This window comes from Amblyomma americanum, chromosome 7, assembly GCF_052857255.1.
Source record: "Amblyomma americanum isolate KBUSLIRL-KWMA chromosome 7, ASM5285725v1, whole genome shotgun sequence".
Classification (NCBI taxonomy): domain Eukaryota; kingdom Metazoa; phylum Arthropoda; class Arachnida; order Ixodida; family Ixodidae; genus Amblyomma; species Amblyomma americanum.
The window spans coordinates 16678311-16704758 of NC_135503.1; the positions used below are offsets into that span (position 1 = coordinate 16678311).

At 48.4% G+C, this 26448-nt stretch overlaps 4 protein-coding genes across 6 annotated transcripts in view; 2 read left to right on the forward strand and 2 right to left on the reverse strand.

Moving 5' to 3' along the window:
* The window catches only part of LOC144098566 (EF-hand domain-containing protein 1-like), a 26541-nt gene extending 17715 nt beyond the window's left edge, over nucleotides 1-8826 (forward strand). The window contains exons 5-10 of the mRNA XM_077631308.1: nucleotides 931-1048; nucleotides 2724-2935; nucleotides 3748-3888; nucleotides 5380-5680; nucleotides 8541-8611; nucleotides 8707-8826. Coding sequence (XP_077487434.1) covers nucleotides 931-1048; nucleotides 2724-2935; nucleotides 3748-3888; nucleotides 5380-5680; nucleotides 8541-8611; nucleotides 8707-8730 — 867 coding nt within the window. The 3' untranslated portion in view covers nucleotides 8731-8826. The remainder of the gene's footprint in view (nucleotides 1-930; nucleotides 1049-2723; nucleotides 2936-3747; nucleotides 3889-5379; nucleotides 5681-8540; nucleotides 8612-8706) is intronic.
* On the reverse strand, nucleotides 8279-15840 carry LOC144098570 (uncharacterized). Of its 3 annotated transcripts, none has more exons than XM_077631314.1 (2): nucleotides 14587-15840; nucleotides 8279-9681 (listed from the first exon to the last, which is right to left on the reverse strand). In XM_077631314.1, exon 2 carries the CDS (start codon nucleotides 9650-9652, stop codon nucleotides 9173-9175), a length of 480 nt encoding a protein of 159 aa, XP_077487440.1. In that variant the 5' UTR covers nucleotides 9653-9681; nucleotides 14587-15840; the 3' UTR covers nucleotides 8279-9172. The 3 variants fall into 3 exon arrangements, with proteins under 3 accessions (XP_077487440.1, XP_077487438.1, XP_077487437.1); XM_077631312.1 differs by lacking the exon at nucleotides 14587-15840 and adding an exon at nucleotides 11666-12508; XM_077631311.1 differs by lacking the exon at nucleotides 14587-15840 and adding an exon at nucleotides 10725-11227.
* LOC144098568 (uncharacterized) lies at nucleotides 14004-17974 on the forward strand. Its single transcript, XM_077631309.1, has 2 exons — nucleotides 14004-14472; nucleotides 15852-17974. Exon 2 carries the CDS (start codon nucleotides 15918-15920, stop codon nucleotides 17013-17015), a length of 1098 nt encoding a protein of 365 aa, XP_077487435.1. The 5' UTR covers nucleotides 14004-14472; nucleotides 15852-15917; the 3' UTR covers nucleotides 17016-17974.
* A 149-nt stretch (nucleotides 17975-18123) lies between these two features.
* Nucleotides 18124-23421, reverse strand: LOC144098569 (uncharacterized). Its single transcript, XM_077631310.1, has 2 exons — nucleotides 23283-23421; nucleotides 18124-20024 (listed from the first exon to the last, which is right to left on the reverse strand). The coding sequence occupies exon 2, from the start codon at nucleotides 19819-19821 to the stop codon at nucleotides 19111-19113; it is 711 nt and encodes a 236-aa protein (XP_077487436.1). The 5' UTR covers nucleotides 19822-20024; nucleotides 23283-23421; the 3' UTR covers nucleotides 18124-19110.
* Nucleotides 23422-26448: the final 3027 nt, after the last annotated feature.

Genomic DNA, 26448 nt, shown 5'->3' on the forward strand with positions numbered 1-26448 from the left:
ACCCTTAGCGGATTACAAAGAACTCTTCTATATCTCTTCAATTAACTCGGTCCTGTGCCATTTGAGGCCACCTTATCACCGCAATCTTGCTATCTCATCGGCCCACCAAACTTTCTGCCTCCACCTGGTACACTTGCCTTTGCTTGAAATTCATTCCGTTACCCTTAACAACCATCGGCTATCATGCCTTCGCATTACATGCGCTGCGCATGCAAATTTCTTCTTCTTCTTCTTGATTTTACTTAGGATATCATTCACTCTCGTTTGTTCTCTCACCCACTCTGCTTTCTTCCTGCCTCTTAACGTTAAAGCCATCATTTTCATTTCCATAGCTCGCTGCGGGTCCTCAATTTAAGTTGAGCCGTTTTTGTTTGTTAATAAAATGTATTCACCTAAGAAAGTAATTGGGACATGGTTCCTTGTACGTTTCCTGCAGTTTGTGGCGTTTGTAACGCCACGCAAAATTGCAATAAAAAACCAACACACAGTAATGTCGGTGAAGTAGCATTGCAGTTCACACTCTGAGCCGCTGTACGCGCCTTGGATAGTGCGTGACTGTTCAGATGCGAGCAACTCGACCAGGAACACAATCGACGTTCGATACCACTGAAGCAACACTGAGCCCTAATGCCAGATTTGGTGTTGAATGTCATTTATCTCACTTTCAGAGGGAACACTTGTAGACTTGAGCAATATTCTGGAGCGAGAGAGCCATTATAGCTGCTGCTGAGCACCCTAATCGATACTGAACGGAAGTAAAAATCTTAGTGTTGCCACTAAGTAGTTGTGCATTATAAAACCTTCACACGTTTCCTTCCAAACTACGGTTACGTGAGCACTGTTTCTCGCCGTGCCTCAATATGCGTCCGCTTTTCTTAATGGAGTTTGAATTATTACGTGCCTTCGCATGTGTGCTCGTTAACCTCGCAGTACTTCCTGGTGGATGACACGCTGGACCTCAAAGAGATGCACCGACCCCTGGAGCAACGGGAGCTGGCGCCCATTCTATTGGGCCGTCAGAGGATTCCCAAGGTGCAGGAAAGCAGAGGTGCGTGCCGGTGTATACGAAGCACGATTATGATCGACAGCATGGTTTCCTGTTATGCGTTCTTTTGCGCGAATCCACTGTGTTTTACTTCGTATTTTTTTACCGGTATGTTGAAGAGAGAAATCTGCAGAATAGACGGTTTTTTTTGAAGTTGTAGTCCACGCACATATTGCAAAGAGAACTTGCACAGGCATTATGCATCGGTCGTATTTTTCCCACTTCCTCTGATAACGTCGATAACGATAAGCGCAGAAGTGATGCATGAGTAGGTTGTTCCGGAAATGTACTGAAGGGCTACTTCATGGAAGCTCTGATAGGTCTTAGAGCTATCTAAGCTTATGCAACTACAATGTGGCGATCTGAATGATTACATGGAAATTAATTATCCAGCACGACAAACACTCAAGAAGAAAGACATGCATACGTGTTCAACTTTGTTGCTTCTCGTCTTTACAGATATTCACCCTCGACATTGTACTGGGTTTTGAGTGTTGGCTGCTTGATCTTGGTATAATTTGTGGCAATGATTTTATGACATTCTTTGATTTACTCATATACAGGTGTTCATGGCTCTGTTGATTTTGACAGCATTTCAATTCAGATTTTCAAAGCCTGGCTAGGACACGAGTGTAACACTACAAGTATAGAGTATTTGACTAATTTCATTTTCAATTGTGACTGCACAGGATAGCCCAAAAGCTTAAATATTCACCCGGGCACGATGAAATGTTTGTAATGAATGTAGATTAAAGTACAAATGCAGGCTGCCCGACATAGGCCAAAAATCTTAGCATACCTCCCTACTCATCTGCTCTTGAAACTATAGACCGAAATATCCACAAACTTTTTGTTTTTGAAAATTTATAGTCATTCTCAATTTAGGTGATCGACATCAATCTTAAATCACGTTCAAGTCGAGATGTTTTCTAGGTAAACGCTGCAGTCAGTCCACTGTTCATAAGCTTCGGTTTGTAGCCTCTCCAGTTCTGTCATAAGTCATAGAAACGACCTCACACAAAAACCTACTTAGAGAAACAGCAGTTATCAACACTGACCACGTTCCGCAGAGTCTTGTATTACTCCGCTAGCCAATCACAACAGTAAATGAAATCAGCTTTTTCAATCTTTGACTTTATTAAACGAGCCATTTATCAAAATTTTAAGTTTTTTTTTTCTTGTGATTGGCTTCTTGTTTAGATAACAAGTAAAGTTTTAACAACGGACTGCTTTTTTGTCGCAAAGGAATTCTGTGCGACAGCCCTGAATGGGGAAGGAGCTTCACAGCAGACTTGAGTTGTATCCGACTATAGTTTCTAACTTTCGTCACTGTCGCCGTACCTCTGATGTGGCCACATTCAAAATAACACTTCCAAAATAACAGCGAGTTTTAGCTTAGTTGGGACGTACTCATGAAAATTTATGATTGGGCGCGCAGTTTTCACTGCGCATGTGTGTAACAGCAAATCGGTAACCAGGCATACGCCTACATGAGTACGTCCTCGCAAAGCTAAAGCTCTCAGCGCCACATATTACACAAGTTATGAACACTTAATTGAGTCCGAGTAGACGGCGCTTGAAAGGCTGCTTTTTATGTAGCCAACAATTATTTACACTGCGACAGTAAAAATCTCAACTAGGTAAGCATGAGCTGTGTTTCTCTGCACGACGCCACCAGGCTTATTCTACAAGTACGAAACGGATGGTGAAGGAGAGGAATTCATTGGGCCCGAGGATTTGCAGCCGGGGCGGCGACTGAACATATACGGACGCAGCTTCCTCATCTACGACTGCGATGATTTCACCAAGAACTTCTACCGTGAACAGTTCGGCGTGGACCACTTCGACGTCATAGACGTTGACGTCAAGGAAGAGGAGAGGGCCCAACAGGTACGAAGCTGCTTTCTTGTGACGTGTCAAACTTCCCACGACTGGTTAAATTTTAATTCACGCATAGATTAATCTGTCCAAAAAAGTTCTCACAGCCTGGCTGCAGCTAAATTCGCATTTTACTTGACTAATCTGGGCAAACACCCGCAGAAATTTTACTGTCATCTAGACTGTGCCTAAGTCATCAAAGGAAAATAAATTTTACATCAGCATTTTCATCACCCATTGTAGAGAACAAGCTGCAACTTGCAATCGAACTGCCGATGCAGCTCAAATTTCATAAGTTATTCTTACATGCATATTTTTCGTAATGGAGTAAAACGGCATAACTTACTGTCTTGATTCGTGCTGTCTTGGCAGTCACAAGATATCCCTGACTGAGCGCCATTTCACTGACGCCTGCCGGACACAGCCATTCTCAGAAAAAAAAAAAAGATGTAGTTTTTTGAAATCGCCTGTCTTGGCGTTGAAACTGGACGCTCCTAGACTGTAGCCTTTGTAGTTAGTGGGCTTTCTTTCAAAGCCGATTAAAAGAGCTGCATAAAGAGTGTGCTATTGCAAACGCTCGTACTGGATGTTTCACAACGTTGTCACAACGTTGTGCTCCACAGCTTTACTATCTGCGTCTTGTTCTAAGCCAAGAGTTCAAAAGAAAGCTGATTAGTCTAAATAATTAACTCTGAAGGGAAAAAATTCTGTGTACCACGTCAAGCGACTTCCAACAGCCAGTCCCTTACAAACTTGGTTACATTTAGATGTTTATAAAGCCTGCCGAAACACAACGGTGGCGACTTTCTCCCGCGCACACGCAGCCCATTCCTCCGCACAACGGCTTCGGCTCCCCCGAGGACACCCTGCAGTCGGTGCTGAGGATAAACCCGCGGAGAGCCAGGAGGGACAGCCGACAGGTGCTGGAGAAAGAAGGCATCGTGCTGCGCTTCCAGGCGGCGCTCGTGAGTGCGGCCCCGCACCTGTCGCTCAGAAAACTTCACGGATGGCACCCATTTAACGACAAATGGCACGGCGTCATATCACTGTCTTGTCATCCGATTATTTTTCGTTTTATAGAGCTAGCTCTTATTAGCTCCAGGGTAATCTGGATATGAGCTAGTTTGTTCAGAATGCACAGCAGCCAACGAGGGACAGCACACAGCAAGGAGATTCGTGTCTGTTTGCTGTGTGCTGTCCCTCTTTGGCTGCTGTTACGCGACAGCGAATACAGCTCGTTCGGTCGAAAAGCCGTAAGCGTAATAGTACTCGGCCCCGCATGTCGGAAATAATCGGGGACTGCGTACAAAAAATCGTGTCATGGTAATTTGTGGTTCTAGTGATTGATGATTGATTGGCGTGTGATAGGCGATACATAGTTAATGAAATCATCGTAATTAGTTCATTAACTAAAGAAATGAGAAATTAAAAAAAAAGGAAAAAGGGGGGTTCAGGTGTGTCGAAATGTTCACAATGAACAAGCCAATGCTTGACGATGATAATTCAGTGTGTATTTGATCAAGAAGGAAAAACCGCTTCCCAATTTTAGGGGACAGGAAGGAGAGAGAAGAAAGTGCGAGGCAGTGGGTGGAAAAGTGAAGAGAGAGAAATCCTCCTGTTACCTTTAGGGAGAGTGAAAAGGGTGGGATAGGACGGGTGGCCTGCTGGCTTGACGTACGCCTCAGATGCGGAATGTGGTTGGTTTGAAGCCCACCACCGGACAAGGATGGATACAAGCGCCTCCTGGCCTAGCGTCTTTCTTTGTCAGATCGTAACTAACGCCCAAACATTCGCGTTGCACACTCGTAACCGTTATGTGGTTTTTTTATTCCTGAGATAAAAGTAAGCGCTTTAAGTTCGCAGTACTGTGTAGTGCCCAGCGAGTATTGATCAAACAAAGCAACTACAGAACTAGCATGGACATGTCACTAAATTCTGACGTCATATCTTGGATAGCATTGATACTGAGTGACTTTTTTTTTTTACGGAGTTTAATGTCCTAAAGCGACTCGGGCTATGAGGAGCGGCGTAGTGGAGGGCTACAGATAATTTCGATTACCTGGGGTTCTTTAAAGTGCACGGACATGGCACAGTACACGGGCCTCTGGTATTCTCCCTCCTATGAAATGCGACCGCTGCGTCTGGGATTGAACCCGCGTCTTTCTGGTTAGCTGCTGAGCACCACTGAGCCACAGCAGCGGGGAGATATTGAATCTATATAGGCACAGATAGCGTCATGCACAGGAAATGACGACGCGGTAATCGCATGCATTAAGTGCGCGCAGATGTCAGAACACCTCCTCTTCGGAAAGTTGCATGCAGGTACGCGAAGTCCGCCCTGTCACTTTCCACCTGAGCTCGGCGTGAATTGAGGTGCACGTAACAGCCCCCCCACCGAGCAGTATGGCGCTGCGCTCTTTCGGGACAGATCTACATTGCTTACCGGTTGCCCGCAGGACAGCACGCTTGCCCTGGACAGGGAGCGCAGCTTCGTGGTGTGCTTCTACCCGTCGGACGAGACGGTGTCCATCCTGGAGAGGCCGCTGCCAAACTCCGGCGTGCCCGGCGGGAAGTTCCTGCGACGCATGCGGCTGCGCAAGCCGCTTTCTTCCACGGCAGAGCCGCGCTACTACGCACTGCCCGACCTCCGCGTGGGCAACGTGCTCGAGGCAGTCGGCAGACGCTTCGTCATCGTCCGCGCCGACCAGTTTGCGGCCAACTACATCAAGCGCTATCACAGCGAACCGTTCGCGAATGGTAGGCGCATGTCCACGCATGACTGAAATGACGTAGCGCTTGCGTCGTCTCGGTCCCGTACTCTTTTCCGTTGCTTGCGAGCGCCTTAGCCACGAATATGTGACGATGATGGTTAACTTTCATGGCGGAAGGGCAGCTTCGGCCAAAGAGCGTCACGGCACAAGGTATTCTAAGGCGAAAGCCTTTCGTGCCTCATGAGTGTGCGCAAGACGTGTCTGCAGGAAACGTGTACAAACGTTCGCTCCACCTGTCAATTAAATAAAATGAAATTTCGACGAGGATGGGATTTGAGCCCACGCTGGCAGAGCCCAATGGATTAGCAGTCAATCACTTTAACCCCTCGGCCACCTAGCCCGAAGGAAAGGCGATGTTTTGGAAGGCATATGTCGTAACTTGAAACCAGATATAGCGAACACTTAGGGTATAACGAAGGTGTAGTATGTCGTAACTTGAAACTAGATGTAACGAACAAACCGGATACAGCGAAGATGTACTATGTCGTAACTTTAAACCGAAACTAAATCGAGACGCGTGAGGCGATCGTGTTGTGCTGGAGAGCTCAACAGCACTACACAAAGGCTCTCGCCTTGATGCATGTAAGGTGACCTAAGTGCGCCCCTGAATTTTTTCTTCCCACGATGAGATCAAAAGCCCATTTTCTCAAGATAAGCCCAGCGCCAGGCCATGGGAAAGATTGTACCCATAGTTATCCCTGGTGGGTTCCCGGCGGCACTGGGTATCGAAGCCAGCACCTCTCGCATGCGAGATAGATGCTCGACCTCCTGGGCCACCACTGCTGTCTACCACGAATATGTACCAGATATTCCACATACTTACTTCACAACAGTACACAGCGCCTGCGCAAATGACCTCGAGGGATCAGGTGCGGCAGCATCTGGCCCTGAGGAGAGTTCTGTACATGCGGTGTTGGCAGTAGTTGTAGAGTCTAGCGTGATTTGAAGGTTATCGCGCGAGCGTCGACCGAAAACAGGAACAGCGCAATGGCCCAGAATGCTCTGCCGTGGCGCGGGAGGTATCAAGCCAGCTTCCCTCACTCTCATTGCTGTTTCTTAAGCAGCCGCCCCTCCCTTCTTAGCAAGTAGCTTTTTAAGGTTCTTTTTGCTTCATCGAACAGGCAGTGATGGTATTGCGCGCGACGTATTCTTCGGTTTTATCTGGAATTGGATGCTACAAAGGTGCATCTGGCGTGTGCAACAAGGTTGCACCGTCCTGCAAAAATCTTTTCCGAAATTTTATTGACGGACAAAGACAGTATGACGAGGCGATTTTGTGATGGCATATTTTTTGCAACTCAGGAAGTGGTTCGAATGAAGCAGTGCTAAGGCACAGCTTTACCAGATCTTTCCCGCCAACATTCTTATCGTCCGCGAAGATAAGAGGTAATCAAGTCCACACTTGATTGCAAAGAATGGAAAGCTTAGAATAAACAGGAAGGGTGATAACTTCGTCACGGAGATGATGGTTGTAGCATGGAACAGCGAACGAGGGAGAGAAAAACGCGAAATCGGGACTTTGTAGCAAAATCGGCCGCTATAGGAGCCTGGAACGCTATGCCGGTCGACGGTCGCGCGAAAACCTTCAAACCGCGCTAGACAGGGTGTGGACCATCTAGCGCTAACACTTACAGCGGTCGCATTGGCAGCTCGAATTTTACTGCAGCGCACTGACCCCTGAGTATTACCCGCGGACGTCCATTGACCGTTTATTTCTTAATACAGCGGGCCTCACTGACTGTATAGGTGGCTTATTATATGCGCATTAGAAACAGCCACTCAACATGAATGCTTAGCACCGAACTTCTCAAATATTTAACTGGCGCATTTTCGTGAATTGTAGATAAAGAAATTTTTCTCGGCTCATGCTGTGTTTGAAGCCAGTTTTTATTAACAAACTGGCCACGTTACGAAACTACTGTGACTATAATATACTATCATAAATAATCGTGTTTCAGCAAGCGCTGCGACGCACGTCAGCACAGGTAGAAGTCCTATGTACAGTCTTTGTCAAAAGTATACAGCCCAAGGGGTCAACTTCCGAGCCCTCCAGCGAGACTCTTGTTGCGTACACAGGGACTTCAATCTCACGAAGGCGGTAGGAATTTAAGTCCTGAACCCTCCCAAGCTTACGGCTGTCAAATGGTCTTAAGAGCCCCGCTACATGACTTGGAAGCAAACCCCTTGGGCTGTATATTTTTGACAAAGGCTGTACGTATTTCGGCGAAACCAGGTGGAGTAGATTTCATTTAGTAATTACTCGTCTGCATCTCAGCGCAGCCGTATGGGTACAAAATTCGTCCTACTCTGGGTATCCAACCCGGGACCCCGCCTGTCCTTCCTTCAATCGCCCCTTAGTTAGCTTAGTTGCTACAGCGAGTGTCCCTGACAGACAGTTGGTGTCTGGTTCCATTCAGCTGCAAAATTTTTCCTTTGCAGCCGTATGATTGCGTTCAATTTGATGGTGATGAGTAATTACTCCGACAGTGTCGCCGCAAGTGAACTGAAAGATGCAAAATGTAACACTTAACCGTGCCTCCGGCACTGGATTTTCACGAAATAAACAATGCACATAAGATATGCAAGTATTATGCGCAGCAGGCGTTTATTTAACCAACTTACATTGTGCGTCACGCAGCAGATGAAGACGACTTAAGAGAGCGCACTTGGTTTTCAATGACATGGCTGAAGAAAATAAGACGAGATTAAGCTATAAGTGGAACAATGACAAAGGCTGAAATTTTTTTTGAGCTTAAGCTATAACATAGGTAAAGCGCTCACGCCTCGTAATCAAAGAGTAGGTTTGGCACTTGCTAACAGCGCCCGATAATCGTTGTTGCTTACAGGAGGCGTCGACAACCCAGCTGTAAACGGAAACATCCGAGCCAATGACGAGCTTCTTAAAGATCGGCGGGTGGTAAGGAATGCTTTCTCTAGGTACCAGTCGTGAAAACACGCTAAACCGAAAGGCTTCCCCAGCCGCTATCTGAGCGGATTTCCGTTTCCTTTTAGGTAGAAGATTCCGGACCACCTTGAACAAGGACTGCCACGAGAAGTCGGCCGGCATACAAGGAACCTCAGTGATTACAAAGGCTGTCTTTTACTGAGAATATACAGCACCGCTTGTTTTCGGCAATGTTGTGAGAGATACGAACCTGCAATGGGAACAAAGTCGGTGATAAAAAAGAACACACAAGAGCATGACGCAATGCAGACGCACGTGTTGAAACGCACACTGACTCAACACAGCACTCTGTAAGAAGTGTATGAAAGAGCCACAGTAGACTACCGCTAACTTGACCACAGAAGCCTCATAGAGCATATATTGCGTTTTCGACTTAAATGGCATGCCATTCCAGCTCCCCCCGATACCGGAGTGAATGCAACAGATGCTGCTCACGGCAGTGTGTGGGCCGGTGGCGAAGGACTTTTCAGCGCGAACACCGCACCAGGCCAAACAAACAGGAGAGCGCGCGGCTCATATGGTGGTGTTCCATTCGCCCAGGTCATTGACCTTGATCAACACAGGCACCGCCGACACGGTGCACACGTTACCGCCGCCGGCACCAGCAGCACCGTGGAGTGGCACTGTCTGGTGCGCAGTGTTCATCTGTGCTGTGGCACTGTTCAGCAGAACGGCTGCGTTGGGCGCGCCTCCGAGTTCCTCGGGGTAGGTCATGGGAGAATGCGCCTGGAACGTGGTCATGGCGAAGCCGTAGGTGGGGGAGGGATTGCCGGCGATGAACCAGGGCACGTGAGACTCCGGGCCACGCCGAGGCTTCTTGCGGAAGCGGGCGATCAGTGCTCGGCACACGTCCTCCGCCTTGTCGGTGATCCAGTAGAACTCGGTCCTCTGGTACGCCACCACCAGGAACAGGAACAGCGAGAAGCCCACGATGGGCAGCAAGCTGTACCAGCTGAACGGCGTCAGGATCGAGTCCACGATGAGGCCACCCATGACGCCGGTTCCTTACTTGGCACGCGGGCCTGTGTCGGAGACAAGACGCGCGCGCGTGTATGTTTCGGCTTGGCCGAGAGAAGCACTGTCTGGGAGCAGGAAGCGCGATCCACTGAACGTCGCGTCATGCGAAGCGGCGCGTTCCGGCATGCCAACAGCGTCGACAGAAAAACGAGCCGCCAGGGTAGCGCGTTCCCGACCACGGTACGTCGAGCACGCTTTCAGCGGGACGACACGCGCAGTCAACATGGATGGATGGATGGATAAGGCTGAACCCTTTAAATCGGGCGGTGGCTCAAGCCACCTAGCCATGACTTAAGAAATTTTACTCTTGTCTTGATTTTAGCCAACAATCAGATAACCTTCGCTTGGTTACTTCTACCCGCTTAAAATCTACTTTCCCTTCACTGTCCTTAAACCCCAATGCCTTGGATAAATCAGCCCCGCTGCTTTCCACTGTAGGGTGAAGCCCTTTACAGAGAAGTATCAAGTGCTCAGCCGTTTCCTCCTCCTCTCCGCGCGCAACGCACAACGTGTCTATCTCCTGGTACCTGACTCTATATGTCTTAGTCCGCAAAACTACCGCGAAACACAATGCGAGGAAAAGCGACATACTCTTCGGTTGTTAATGGCATTGCTAGCCAGCATATTTTGACGCGGCTTCTTCATGAATTTCGAAGGCCTCTATGGCCTTGGTGTGCTGGATATGAAACGCGGTTCATATCAAGTGTCCGCAAAATTCCTGTCATGTCGTCCTGCTCTATTCATTCTATCCGTTACACCTAATGGCCGGCGAAGGCAGTAAACCGCGGAGCGGCAGCGCTAGAGACAGCAGCATACGAAAATCACAAAGGAAAGAAGTCGGGCTTCAGTGTATATAACAGGTATATTATGCCGCCCCTACTTCCTCCCTGAATTATATATTCGGGATGCGAAAACCCTCGGTTAGAACCGCTGGCCTTTAATCTAATATTGGCAGCGCATCCAAAAAAATCTGTTTACATGCGAAACATTTAAGGCTGAAATGAAGACATGAAAATGCAACGAGACGATTAGACAAAACCGTACCTACCGAGATATCCGCCGGTCCACACCTGTTCAGCGAGCCGCCTTGCACGCTGTACTACGGTAGGCCTCTGAAAGACACTATACACGCAGGGCAGCAGATGCTGCTACACCGCGCAGGGCCTCGCGCTGTTCGATATCGGCTGCCGGACGAAGAAGGGGGTGCGTCACCAGCTCATGCGGTCCACCCACTTTCGTTTTTCGCTGAATGGTGGCGGCCCTGAACAAGCGTCTCTTCTGCCACAGTGCCAAGCAGTAAGCGAAGGGAAAGGGGGATACGGGAGGAGGGCATATCACAAAGGCGTTATCTTCTTATAGATTCCTAAGGAACTTTTGGTCCATCTGTAAACGAACAAGCAGCTGTGAACCGCCTTGACCGAACGCGACGTTTTTCAGACAGCAGTCTTGTGATGAGATAACCAAAAACAAAAAAGAGGGGGTGAAAGCAAAGTTTTGCACATGAGAAATTGCTGCTGCTCCCGTAGGCGAGGAGAAAGCGCTGCGGTTTGCAATATGAGTGGCAGCTGGTTTGCGTTTTTATTACCCCTCCCCCCCCCCCCTTTCTTTTTTCTTACTCGCGTTAAAGATCTTGCTTCCTCAGCTAAACGTGTGACTCGCGGAACCTTACCAAGGACGCATTAGAAAACTCGTCTCAAAAATGCCCGTATTTGCCGACGCCCGTACTCGCAGAAGTGACTTCAAGAAAGAAAAAAAATACGCCGAAAGCAAAAAACTCAGCAAGCTTTTTTTTGTGTGTGTGTGGGTTTCTGTACACGAAGCCGATATAAGCGACAACGAAAGATGATAAAAGTATCACTTCGCCCCGAGGAAAGGCGGAAAGTTGGATAGCCGTTTGTCTGTTCCTTGGCGGGACTGAAGTTGAAAAGTGGTTTAGCCCAACTAAATGACAGCCGTAGTCATGCCCTGTCCTGACAGTAGTTGACTTACCGCTCGGATGCATAGTAATGCATCTTTTACTTTTGTCTTATTCATCTTCTTTTTCTCAAGGAGGAGGGAACACCCGGACAGGACAGCGAGTATTCCGTAATCTTTTTCTCTTTTCATGAGACCTGCAACATGTAAAATCATCCGTAAAATATGCCGCCCGACTGTGTGAGCAGCTTGAACATTTGACAGGACCGGACCTGTCCTGGCAGACGTCGCCCGGACACTGTCCACCACCATCAGATAATAGAGCTGAAAAGACCACAAGGCGCTTGGCCGAGCCCAGAATGAAACCACCGACATGTTGATTCCAAGGCAGGGCCAAGGCTCCGAGAACCCGCCGGTTCCGCCCTCAAGGGATATGCGGATGACGGCGCGGTGCATCATCAGTGAAGAACACGTTGACAAGACTGCCTAGGACGAGTCCGACGTACGCAGATAACTGTCATGCGGCAATTAATTTTGCGACCGATGCAATACGTGTAGCGTACCCTGAACACAGTTCGCATTCTGCTGATCTGCATCGATCTGATGGTAGTATATCCCTGTGATTAATCGCCTCCTGAAATACGCGACCTACGTACCCCCCCGCCTTCCTTCACAGTTTTCGTGCGCGTCGACACTGTGGTGAAGCCGAATTCCAAATCCGCTACGTTACGGTTTATGGAAGCCATGACAGAGGCAGCGAGTGTACAGTGATGAAGTTTATGAGAGTGAACATGAGAGCGCGTGCCCGATAGCCCTTCGTGGCGATACGCGGCGGCCGCTTTCATCAACAAAGTGGAAATGGAGGTATGTCCTTCCGCTCGCCGGAAGCAGGCAAGGCGGCATAACCCTCTCCACCACGTTGCGGAAAGCAGCCGCCACGTAACTCCGCTAATAGAGCTCGAGGCTATCTGCCACGCACTCTCATGTTCACTCTCATAAACTTCATGACTATACGGCTACAGTGCGGCGCCGGGAACCATCCGCCTTTTGGCTCACACTGCATCACGCTTTGAGCGGTTATTCTTTCAAAAAAAAATAACAAAGACAGCGAAGAATGCAGAATTCCTTCCTGGTACAGGCGACGCCAAGGTACAGAGTCGATCACACTTGTCTAGAGCGCTCCAGCGGTGCAGTCTAGTGAAAATAAAGCGAAATTAAAAGTAGGTATTGACATTCATCGATAATAATTGCGTTGGAGAGCAGCCTATTATTCATGTGAAACGCACACGCACCAGCGCCTTATCTCCAGCAAACCAGCTGCGATAAGATTTAACTTCATTTGCTCCGCAGCGCACTGCTCGAGCGCTCTAGACAAGTGGGATAGACTCTGTACGTTTTCCACACGCTTCCGCGGGTTAAAATTTCCGCTTCAATCCGCAATGTATTCACAACTACAAATGAAAAGGATTTTTCGCACGTATACTTTCGTTGAAATTTGTAATTGCATTTGAAAGGGAACCTTGCGTTGAGCTAATCCTTAGCTGAGGAAACGGCAATGCCGTACCATTTTTGCAAGAATCACGTAAGCATAAGTATAACTTGCCTTCGACGACGGATGAAGCAACTGTCTTCTTCGCCAAGCAATCGGAAATTTCGTTTAGTTTTTTTGTCACTCTTGCATTACCTGTAGTTCTGGAATCAAAATACAGCGACAATGTTCAACTAAAGTGGCACATCGTGCGTAGAAAAGTGCGAAATTTGAAGGCAATTCGTTCCTGGACGATCAACTTCCCTCTTCCATTAATAATTGGGCCGCCGCGGTAGCCCAGTGGCTATGGCACTCGGCTGCTGCTGACCCGCAAGACGCGGGTTTGATCCCGGCATCGGCGGTCAAATTCCGATTGAGGCGAAATTCTAGAGGCCCGCGTACTGTGCGATGACAGTGCACGTTAAAGAACCCCAGGTGGTCGAAATTTCTGGAGCTCATGGCTACGACGTCCCTCATAGCCAGAGTCGCTTTGAGACGTAAGACCCCATAAACCAAACCTTCAAGTGACAATTATTCGTTACAAGATAGGTTAAGCATGCAATTTCTTGAATTTTACGTGCATCGAGTTTTTATTGAATAGCTTCGCATGCAAACCGGGGTCGAACCGAGTTGGGTGAATTTGTGTACAGGAGTGGCCAGTGCGTTCCTAGTCCCCACTTCATACTGGTCATAATAAGACAAAGGAAAGACACTGCATAAATGAAAAAAAAAAGTTACTGTAGGCTGAGCTTGCCTGCGGAGAGCTATAGCTTGGCACTTAAACATATAGACTGTGTACAAAAGAGACATTGTAAGAAAAAAAAACAGCAAAAAGTGTGCGCCTTTTCTGTGAGCAAGTTCGAGACGTGGGCGTTCATCTGATAGGTTTCACAGCTTTGAAAGCGACCCGCACCCATCGTGGCAGGTCAGATATCTCACTCGCGCTCCAAGCTACGTGTCAATAACTCGCCAACACTTCTCCGTCCAATGCAACCTTTTCACGGCGCCACTCCTGGGAGCCCCCGAGTCGTTATCGAAGGCAGCCGCCGATAAGAGCTGCCGTGTACGTGGGTTTGTATTGCAGCCAGGCAGCCATGGAGCCTTGTCTGCTATCGAGGCGCTGGGAGGCTCTTTTATGGAGTGCGAAACGGAGTAGCCCCTGCCGCCGCGTTTTGTGCATTAGCGGGCCCTTCGAGCTTTCGGTAAGCAAGCGGCGTCGTTGACGTCACAGCCTGGACACCGCGAGATGGCCGCTCGGTCATGGCTTGCCGAGCAAAGGCAGGAGTGAAATCCTGAAGACTGCAACGTTTCCTGTGGTTGAAGGTCGTTACAGTGGAAGCGGCCAGTTAGCGAGGTGAGTGTCTTTTGCAGCACGGTCGTGATACTAAGCGGAAGCATCGACATTGACGCCGATCCAGCTAATGTCTACCCGCAGTTAAAGAAATATGCTGCCAGTAGGCTTACTTACAAGGTGTTCTGTATCCAACTGCGGGAGGCGAGAATGTTACATACCGCGCAGGTGTATCAAGTGATAACACCTCTATGCACGTGAAGTCCGCCCAGCAGGACGTTGCCACAGCATTGATTTTGAGTGTGAGCGCGACGCGACGCCTTTCGAACTTCCCCCATCTTTTTGCGACCGCACTGGGAGGACATCATGGCCTGTGAGCATTTCTCGTAACGTCCACGGCAGGCAGTTTTTTTTTATCAGAAAAGGACATTCTCCCTTCTCTTTTCTGCGCACCCGCGCGTTTTGTATTAACGTCTTACGAAACCTTGGCGCGGACAGGCTAATGCAAATATTTCAGAACTACTACACTACATTTAATTCGCGGAGTAGTCAGTAGATAGCAGGAGTGGTCTCTTCATATCTTGCTCTACGCATGATGGTTTCTGGTGCCTCACAAAAACAATGTGAGAAACATAGTTTGTTTCCTTGTACACTGCGACCGATCCCGAAGAGTCTTCTAATACAAGAAAACCGTGACAGCCGCCATCACCGTTAACGATGTAGCGTTAACGAGACAAAAGTTACGAGGGGCTGGCATGAGTTTCGCTAGCCGTCAACGTTACCGTGTCTCTTTCTATGAGAAGATACAACTTAAAAAAAAAAATTGGTAACGGCAGCCGGTGGCCCGCAGCTATGATCTTTAGTACGCCCTTAGCCGATTACAGCAGTGAATTAAATCAACATTTTAATGCTTCACTCTGTTAAACAAGTCAGACATCAAAATTCTGGTGCTTAGAGTTTCGTGCTGTTATTACCCTCTTAAGAAAAGCTTTAGCAACAAACCATTCCCTTGACTAGTATTGCTACGAATGTGGGCGGGGCTTCACTGCAGACTTAAGTTGTACCCGATTACAGTACAGCATTAAATTTTCCGGGCATAAGTCGGGCTCTCGTGCGCCGCAGAAGAAATTGGTCTCCTTGTTTGTGTATGCTAATTACTTTTTCTTTTTTGGTGTGTTGTCAAAACCTCACTTTGATAAGCGCACGACACCACGACGGGACGTTTGCTCAAGTTGACCAAGTGAGAGCGTTAGCCATTTGCTCGTGGTAAAAGTAATGAAAACGACTGATAGACGCTGTGCATACAAAGCCAGGGTGATAAAACTTTGTAAATGATACAAGTCTCTATGTGTGCACGACTGATATGAGAGAATGCAGTTCGACTTTTGTCTTTTACTTTGCACACTTCCCATCTTTTTAAATTCCCGCATCTTTTGTTCCAGAAAAAAAAAAAGACAGGGTGTTCCAAGCTCCACGAAAGTGACAGCATCTTGCGACAGACCACCACCATGCTGCCCATAGCGGCAGTGGTGCTGGCCGTCACTGTGTTCCTGCTGTCGGTCGGCACTCTCACCTGGCTCTACTTCAGACAGATACGACAGATGACCTGCGCGTACCACAAGGGATCTTACAAGCCATGCAAGACAGAAGAGCTGGTTCTGGGCAGACCTGTAAGGCTTCTCAGCGGGTCGACGAAAGCCGCCGCGTCCGACGAAACAGACACCAAGGACGTCGAGGCAGGCGGAGAGACCACAGCAGGCTCAGGCGTCGTTCTGCTCTCAGTCACGCCACGCAAGCCAGAAGCTGAAAGCTCGCAACACAAAAGTGCCACACAGTTTGATCAGTCCAAGTCGGCTGCCGATGGGTATTCCCCTGGGAGCTACCCGGTCACGTCAACCACTGCAGACATTGCTAGCGCATGCCCATCTACAAGCCCACGAACGCAAAGAGCTAATGCAGCGCGTGAGCTGATCTACAATTCAAGTCCCGAAGCTGGAGCCACCCAGGATCATCACCAGCCATTGGTAACGTCCTGCGCTGGGATTCCTCGATGTCAGACGACGTGCCTGAACGAGAAGACAACAAACGACACTGTCTGCACCAAGACAGATGTAGCGCACCATGGCGAATCGGAGAACGACAGCGAAGAGCAGTCTTCGTCGCCGATGCTGTGGGACTACGCCGGCTTCAAGTGGCCCGGCAAGAACAGGGAGGACGTGTTCACCATGGACGAATACGGCCACACAGACTCCGATTACAGCGGCACGAATGACTACGAGGAGGACTCGGACTGCCACTCGAGCACGTCGGGTGTGCATCACTGCCTCCGAAAGACGCAGCGCTCGAACTCCTGCTATTCATTTGTAGAACACTGCCCGGAACAGTTGCAGAACCATAGATGCGTCCAGCTGGTGCCTCCGGAATGTACCATGTTGCATCGCGGAGCGGCCTCTTCAGGGAGTCTGCTAGTCTCGGACGAAGACGAGGCCGACCAGGCCTTCTTCGGCAAGGCCCAGCATGACGAGACCTACAGACAATACCTCGAAAGTATTATTCTAAAGCGCAAAGCGAGAATGTACTACGGCCAGTATGCCTACTACCCGTAATCTTAGAAACTATACATTTGCTGATGTGTGGAAACAATGATCAATCCGTATAGAAACGTTGTAGTGGCAACCATATATGTCTTTACACACTACACTAATGAGAATCAAAGTCAGGAATAGTTTTATCTTATTTCTGAACGAAATTTCAGGCATTTTCTCAAAGCGAAAGGACCTTCTAGACCGTAATTGTTTTTAGAGTATGACGTACAGCAAGTGTCGGGAAATATTGTCCAAATTACAAGCCTTCATGTATACTTCCGAGGCATTCATCAAGCTGCCCTGAATAACTTTGCTTTTAACAGTCGTTAAACGAAAGTGGGATGAAATAGCACACCATGACATGCCTCTTCACCGTTCCTTGTGGGTGTCGTTCGGTGCTGTTATAAGATAAGACGCATAATATAGATAAGGCCGTGATACAATCACAGCCATCACTGCCCAGCATCGCATCGTTCAAGAACGCCCAACATTTAGAATAGATGACTCTCGCGCTGCGAAGTGGTCATAGCATGTTCTATCACCGTACTCGAACATGTTGAAAACGTGTCGCGACGCTTCCTCAGTTCGCACGGATGTCGTGGCGAGGTCAGGCATCAAGAAGCGTTTGTCATTTGCTTCATGCACAAATTCCACTCTTGCGTGATGTTCGCTTCCTAGCAGCGAAACCGACGGCCGAACCAGCGTAGTGACCGAACCGACGCCATGCGCACTCTTCAAACAGCAAATAAGCGAACACTCTGTGTAACACATGGTCAGCGTGATTGCTGTTACTTGAACGCTCCACAAAAGGTGCACCGCATCAAAAACCTGTCTCGAAAAGATATTTTACCGCCGATTTCCGCTACTATGCTATATTAGTAGTGCCGTGTTTTCATCCAGTCGCCCTGCTCTGAGTCACAAGCGGAAATCTGTATCACTGTACAAGACTGTGTAATGAATAAACTCCAGTAATCATAAAATTAGATTTCACTGTTCGAGAACGAGAAACGCGTCAGCATTTAGCTTCGAAATTCATCATTCATCTCACTCCTTTCGCGTTACTGCGGAGGTTGTTGCCGTTGACCAGTTTAACTGCTATGTACTGCCTACGATAAGAGATTATTCAGTGTTTGGCAATGAAAATCAAAGGAAGGGTTAAATACTTGCCGTCTTGCAGGTGCGTGAAACGCAACTAGAAAAGTGGAAAGGAGGATGAAACTTGAAATAATCTTGAAAGAAGGTAGGCAGAAGTTCAAATGAGTTATTGAATGTGAAGGAATTTTGAAGGAAGATTTAATGAAGTTTAAGCGAAATCAAGCAAACAATATATATGCAGGTGGCAACTATACATTTAGCTTATTCTTTTTCTTCCTTGAATTAAACCATCTTTCCTTTCTTCGGGCACCCGGTATGCAGCTCTTTTCGCGGTTACCATGCATACGGTTTTATTATACGTTGAACAGTTCCTTGGTAATGCACACCCTACGCGTTCCAAATGAGCTGTGGTTAAAATGAATTCGTGCTGCACAGTGTTCGCGCCCTACCTGAGTAGGCGATTGCATTCCTCACAACGAAAAGTCTGAGACCGTCTCCGAAGAAGAATATGTTGCTCTGGTGCATTTGTATATGCGAACCCCTCAAGTTTAACGCGGTAGCATACACACTTCCCTTTATGGCACACTTGAGACACTACGTCCGTCTTGTATTTTGGAACTGTATACACTGAAGTGATTGCAGTGCTATACTTCATATACCACTGCCTTCTGTAAAATAAAAACAAATTAAAAAAGCCTGTGCTTTGATTTTGAGCGAATAGACTGTGCACATCCCCGCCATTCATAGTTCTGTTAGCAGCCACCTTCACTACAAAGGCCCCGACAGCGTGCTTTATTACTTCCTGCCATAACGTGAGAAGCCATGAACAAGCAGTCCAGCAGGTGTCCAGGGCAATCTGGGCACTCCAGTTGTCACAACCACAGCGGCAATGAGTTCTTTGAAACTGGTAGGTGCGGCAAAGAATAAAAACGCTCACACACTGGTCGGCAAGCAGTACCAAAGGAAAGAGATTCTGAAGACCTGCAACTCTACAAACTCGTCAAACAACAGCAGCACCAGATCACGAACCGATGGGCGACACTTGGCGGCCACGAGTACTTTCTTCCAGGAGGCTGCAGGACCTCATCTCCAAGCGGAAACAGTCGGCAGCGTCCAGGTCAGTGTAAGGCGAACACGAATGCCTGCGGTTCCAGCTGCCGCCCTTGAGGACGCTGGGCAGAGACACAGCAGCGCCCGCAAACCTCGCACAGGGCAACGCGCCGTTCATTTTGTCCCGGGGCTCCATGAACAGCATCGAAGAGCTGCTGCAACCAGAGTCGAGCTTCTCCAGCGTCACCTGTCCGTGCACAATGTCTCCTTCGAGGATGTCTCCAACGTAACTCCGAGGAGCCTTGCAGTCACGGTCTCCGCCCTGGGTGCGATGGGTGGATGTCTTCACGCGACACGGGGGGCGAGGAGGTGGAGGCTCTTTAATCTGCCACGTGCTGTCATACAGCTCGATGGTGCTCGAATAAGAGGAGCCCTGCTCGGCTGGGCAGCTGGGTCTCTCCGCGGGAGCAGTGGCCCCGGAGGAACTGGCGTTATTACGTCCACTGTTGTCCACCCCAGGATCGGCGTAGCCGTTGTACAGTCCCGCCACGCTGTGGGCGGCGGAGTTGAGCTTGAAGGCTGCCATGCAGGAAGCTGTGTCGAGTCCGTAGCAGAAGCAGACCGCCAAGCTCACCACGACGAGCGCGACGAGTACAATGGCCATCAGAAGGAGCAAGTGCATGACCGTCCAGCCAGCCGCATTCCGCCCGAAGCCTTTGTGTGCGCGGCGCTTGTGCAGTATGGCACGATGCACGGTCTTCTAGTCGACGGGCGTGCCTTGTCCAACGCTGTGCATTCTGTCGACGGCCACAGCTCCGCTTTTCGGGTCTACGGAATGTGCTACATATGGACGGGCAGTCGTCGTTGATGTCCTAAAGGCGTGACCTGCGTTAGTGAGACCGCCACGTTAAGCCGAAGTGAAAAAAGAAATAAAGATTTTGAAAAGCAACTAAGCACTGGAATGGCGTGAACAAGGGGCGCGTGTAAAAAAAAAACCGCTCGGGATCATGCAGACTCCCTGGGCGATGACAATAATGGGGGAGCGTGAAGACAATTGGCAAAGAAAAGAACAAGACGAAAAGGCTTTACCTCGAATCTCTTCGCATTCAGGCGACAGCACGCACGATCAATCGCAACGAAGGTGATCTAACCCCGAGAGACACCCGCTGCTTACGTCGTAACATAAATCGCACATGACCAGCATCTACCTCCATGATATCATTGTGAACAAGGATCCTGTAGCGGGACCGAAACGCCTTTTTGTTCGAACGAGTGGTCATATTTCATGCATCACTTTTCCCTACCACACGAGTACGCCAAACCTGCGACTTCAAGAGGAAAAGAGAAAACAGTGCATCACTCTGGATTGTTTGTGCTAGGACGGCGATATCGACGCTGTAACCCGCTTCAAGCTAACATCAAGTCAGCAGCCCTTGTCGCTATCTTCTCAACAAAAAACCCCGTGCTGCTGGTGCTGCGTTGGCCTAACGACACTCAGGTGTTTTTGAACTGGCCGTTAACCACCTTCACCCGTCTACAGGACGCGTAGAGGAGATCACTGATATGGTCACTAGTTGAAGCGGGCCACTTCTTTTTTCATCCGTCATACAGTTCATAGCGCACACAGACTTACAGGCCAACGAGTAAACCACAGCCGCATTCTGTTTGCAGTTCAGTGCAGTGGGCTGGAAGTCAAGTAAAAAAAAGATAAACAATTGAAAAATGAAGTCAAGTCAGTGCCATATCTGGACAAAAAAGAAATTGAGAGGTGATCAGTTGGGCTGATACGGAGGAAATGCGCGAACATTACTTGTTACCTTCTCTTCCTTTGTGCTCTCTTCTGCAGTCTAGAGCACAAATTGTACTAATACACCCCCTACCGCTACTTGCAACTTCACTAGAATTCATTCACAATATAACCTGTCACTGAAGTGTCCTTACAGTTTCTATCACCGGTGCGGCATTACGGCCGGTGTTCCATTATAGCCGACGTGTCATCATAGCCGGTGTTTCATTCTAGCCGGCGTTATGGCAGGTGGCATTTAGAAGGAGTTCCTAATCTTCGCCTGCCACGGTTGGCTGACGAAGGTTTTACACAAACGCCGGATGCCATGGCCCTCCTAATGTTCTCGCATTAATATTAGGAGAGACAACCCTGTATCTGAAAGGCAAAATGCAAGCTCAGATGAGCTGCAGATGTCACGTTCCAGTCGTAGTTCGAGTGCACGGTTACGATGTGAGCATACCGAGGACATGCCCACTTGGCCGCTTCCCGGCACCGTGCCTGTGTCAAAGCTACGGCGATATTGTGCCCAGTACAGCTGTGTGCAGCGCAGCATCTACAAACTCGCAGAAAGAAAAGGGGGGAGGGGGAACAAGCATCGCACCACCGGGGCACGTGTCAGAGCCCACCACTTCCGCGTCTTAACAAAGGCCAAAAAAGAAGGGCAAGGACCGATTGCAATTAGGGTCGGTCTGCTCATCCCAACGAATTCGCATATCATATAGAGGGTTTCTCTAAGGCGGCGGTTATCTTCGCAGCTGCTCGTTAACAGCGGGAGCAAGGCGGCAATTAAACGCGCCCAGCGTTGACAAGGACGCAGCCATGCGCTGCTTTTGTTTCCTGGAAGTAAAGCGAGCGAATACTCCCTTTTAAACATGGTCTATGGACTTTCTATAAACTCCCCCCCCCCCCCAATTGCCTTCTTGTAGTCATTTCTTTTCATCTATTCACAGTCTATAGACTGTCTATTACAAAAAAATTACTCAGTGAATGGCTATAAATCTAAAGATTGTCTACAGACTGTCTACAGAATTTGTATTACCTATAGACTAATCTATAGGATTTCTTTGTCTCTACTGACAAAATATTGTCTTCATTGACAAAAATGTATTGTCTTTTTTGACAAAATTCTTCAGAGAGTCTATAGACTGCCTGAAGAGGTTTGAGGAGTCTCATGCCTATCGGCATCGATTTACACGACGGCGCTGAACAGTACAAGAATATTGATTAATCATTCATAAAGGCAGAGTGGATTTCTTTCCATCCGTTGAGTAGGAGCTCCACAAAGATGTTTCACACAGAAGCAGAGAGGACTTCGGCCTGTCCTTCCTGTTTCTGTATCATTCGTCTTTGAGGTGCTCCAATGCAACGGACCCTTAGCAACTCGCCCAGATTTCCACCCTCTTGCAATTCTTTTTATCTGTACTTGAGACACGCACTAAGCGTACTACTTCCGCGTAAAATCTGACAAGGACACGGACCTGTAACAGCTTCGTAAAGTTAACGGTGCACTGTGATTGAACTGTAAGCTAATAAGCGATGCATTGTACACAGCAGCCAAAATGAACGCTAACGGCGGTCTGTTTTTCGTGGCAACAGTAGCAAGGAAGCTTTCGTAACTACGATGTGAAAGCTGCACTGGCCAATGGCCGCATATAACTGAACGTCGCAAATCAAAGATGAGGGTCTACGGCTCAAAATTTGCGAATCGGGTGTGTCAGCATTTTTTAAAAGCTTCCTACATGAGAAAAGTTCCGGAGCAAAGTGACCGTCCATTACAAAGATTTCTTGCAGGCCGTATCCCATCAACCTATCAGCGTTAAGAGGCGCAGTAAAATGTCTTCCGCGTTATGCCTCATCATGAGCACAAGCGGAAAGCAACGTACGTGCGTTCTACTTATGTCAGCGCATTCCACATCATACAAGCTGCAGCAGGCGCGTGCGCCTTCTCCGACTCGGATTTCAATATAAAAATAGGATATGTGTGCTGTCAATATAGTTCCCAAACATATGAAGATAACCTGATGTGGACACAGGGATTAAGAGAATCCTCAGCGCTTCTTATAACACGGCACGACCAATCTTCTCAGAAACGCCAATGATCATTTTGTTAGTGTGTCCCTTTAGAGCTAAAGTGGGTGTCTGCCTTAAGCTTTCGCTTCCTTTGCTCCGCAGGGCACCTCTTGAGTGTTCTATAGACAAGCGTATTCATGTATGGACAGTTTTCTTGCCCATAAAGTGGTTCGCATAAACCTGCTACAGAGTAAATTTAGATGGACAATCAGCCATGGACGCAGGCGCATTAAAAGCGACGGCTTCTTGATGCAAACATGCGCACGCTGCCCACAAGATATACGAACCTTGGGTCGCAAGAGCATCAGAGGTCCTTGCAACATCAGGACTGGAGTCTCCTCTTCAGGACCTGCACACCGACGCCGTCTGGCAGGGTTGTCATCGGTGTTGAGGGATTGCGGCTGGATGACGTCTGGGCGCCGGAACAGCGACTGACGGCGAGGCCTCCCAGCGTCCCCGACTCCTCAAGCGCGGGAGGAACAGCGGACGACATAAACGCGCCTTATCTAAGACCACGGCCCAGCGTCAGGCTTTCGAGCACGCGGCGTTCCTCCGCGCCATGTAATCTTATCGCGGGGCCGGAGTGTCGCTAAGCTGACACGCGCGGAGCCGTTGTCATTTTCACTTTGCCAGAGCCACACCTGCAGCGCTGCTACAACCTGCAATGACCAGCATCTCACTTATCGGTAGGTATATATGCAGACCCTTTTGTCTTCCAGATATCCAGCTCGGAGGGGGATTTCTTCGCAAATCAAACAGTCAAGCGAATGGCCTCTCTCTCGAATTTTTTTTCTTTCGCAAAAAGGAGTTTTCATTTCTATGTGCACGCGCATTCTTTCTTTGGTGGCACGGAGGTGGATAGTCTCATTGAGGCAATACAGGTAGTCTAAAGGTAAACAAAGAGAGCAACAGAGAAGATTAATCAGAGACGCAGTAAAGCGGAGACCAGTACATATAATGTACCCCGACAACCCGGCATTATATGACTCTCCCACTGGGACTGCATACTGAAACACTGCGACCGGACAAACAGCCATTCCACGAAAGTTTCCGAGCCAAACGCAGTGTTGCAGCCTCGGAGGAGGAGCGCAGCCACCTTCCGCTGCCTCTATCTTTTACTTTATCAGAGGCACTCCTCCTTTTCAGGAGAGTCGTAGCTGGTGCTGGCTGGTAGGAACAAAGCGACAACAAATCCCGCTCTCGGGACGTGACGGATAGTTGAAGGATAAACATTTTCGTGTAACCAAACTTGTAGGACTTGAAAGACACGGACAGACACGAAGCAGACAACACGTATCTGTCCATGTTTTTTAAGCGATGCAAGTTTCGTCATGACGAACCAACTCGTCCGTGCTGCCACCCTGATCACTCTCACATGCCCCGCATCCAGCATTCTGAATCTTTGCTAGAATTATGACACAACGGCCCCTACTGTACAAAATGTTCCCGTTAGAATTTGCTCATCTACCTCCTTCCCCCGCCGCGGTGGCTCAGTGGTTAGGGCGCTCGACTACTGATCCGGAGTTCCCGGGTTCGAACCCGACCGCGGCGGCTGCGTTTTTATGGAGGAAAAACGCTAAGGCGCCCGTGTGCTGTGCGATGTCAGTGCACGTTTAAGATCCCCAGGTGGTCGAAATTATGCCAGAGCCCTCCACTACGGCACCTATTTCTCTTTATCTTTCACTCCCTCCTTCATCCCTTCCCTTACGGCGCGGTTCAGGTGTCCAACGATATATGAGACAGATACTGCGCCATTTCCATTCCCCCAAAAAATCAATCAATCTACTCCACCGATCAATAGAAATGCTGCACAGAAGACTTTGCTTCCAGTGCACGCTACTCTGAACAAGGGCACTTCTAGCTCTTGCTGTTTCACGAAAGCAGAGTCCGCGCAGCGCTGAAAGATACTGTTGGTTGCACGAACACATCGACCGTCAAAAGTAACGGAACAAATTGAACAGTCTGTCAAAATAGTACCCTGTTCTTGCGCCTCAAGCTTCGCAGAACACCAGCTACGATGCAGCGGGTTCATGTTACAGCGTTGTTGCTTTCTGCGGCCTCAAATCATCATCCTCATCCTGATCTGCTGGCTGTTCCCGTACGCTGACATCCCTGGACGGCGGCGTGGTCCATATCTTCATTATGACCCAGCAGCAGCGCATGCTGAGGAGAACCATCGCCACGCCGATGATGATGAAGGCTATCAGCTCGGCCTCCATGCTCTTTTAGTCATCTTCGAACATCCGTACAGATCCGTCTGCAGAGAGGGAACGTCCACATCTACAGTCGGGACAAAAGACTTTAGGGCGCTCGAATGTGATTCAGGAGTATAAGTGCGACATGTGCGAACGGGAACCTGATTCAACTAGTAGTATGTGTTAGAGAAAGAAATGTATCACATCTGCAGGTATAGTCTCGATCCATCAGACAATCATTAAGTTATGCGTTTCAGTGGTTTCTATCGCTGTCCTGGAGGTTTAAGTCCCCGACAGTACACAGCGATGGCCGTGATGACCACTCGGTTGAACGGTCAGGAACAGTGAAAGGCTTCTACTCATCTAGCCAATTTTTCAAAAGAAGCTTCGAGCACCTTTTAAGGCAGGGCTTGTAGATCATACCAGTTGGGAAACTCCGCTTCAAAAATTGACTAATCCCATGGGCCAATTTCCGACGGGTTACAGATGGCGGCGCCATTTGGGAGCGGCCAATAAAAGCTTTAGCCAAACGTCGCTATTATCTTCTGAAATGTGTTTTTCACTCCTTTATTTTTACTTCTTTTACCTTTTAAGTTATTTCCCGGACTGATGTAAGCACAGGTTTTTGCTAAAGCATCTGTTTTACTGATTTCGTTGTCAGGCGGCTGAGCATTCGTCAACAATCTAAAAGTCTGAAATTTGAACACAGTTCACTTTATTGACCACGGACGCTGCTACAGACCGTAAACCGCCGCAATTTGAACCAATCACATCACCGTTATTTGATACATGAACCCAATGAGATGTACTGCAATTGGTAAGATAAGAGCTCTGCCTTTTAGGCGGGCTGTGACGTCATGTGCAGGCCATAACATCGCCAATTTGTTTCATTTTTCGGCACACTAACGCGCGTGCCGTAGATATCTTTATAGTGCCGATTTCCTCCTGCTGTGTTGTGTTGGGTTTAATGGCGCATAAGCAACCAAGGCTATCATGCGCCAAGCTCAAGGTATACGAAATTGTTTTCTGCAGATTTTTACAAATATGTGAAAAAAATATGGCGGTGTGGAAAGCGTAAAAAGTTATTTCCCTCTATCTAGTATTAAAGGCAAAAGCAAGATTATAAATTGACCACCATTAAATGCTTTAAAGGAGGTCGGGTAACCTCAACAAATCAATAAAATCAATCAAATCATTCACGCCGCCAAGGTGGCTCACTGGGTATGGCACTCGACTGGTGACCGGAAAGACGCGGGTT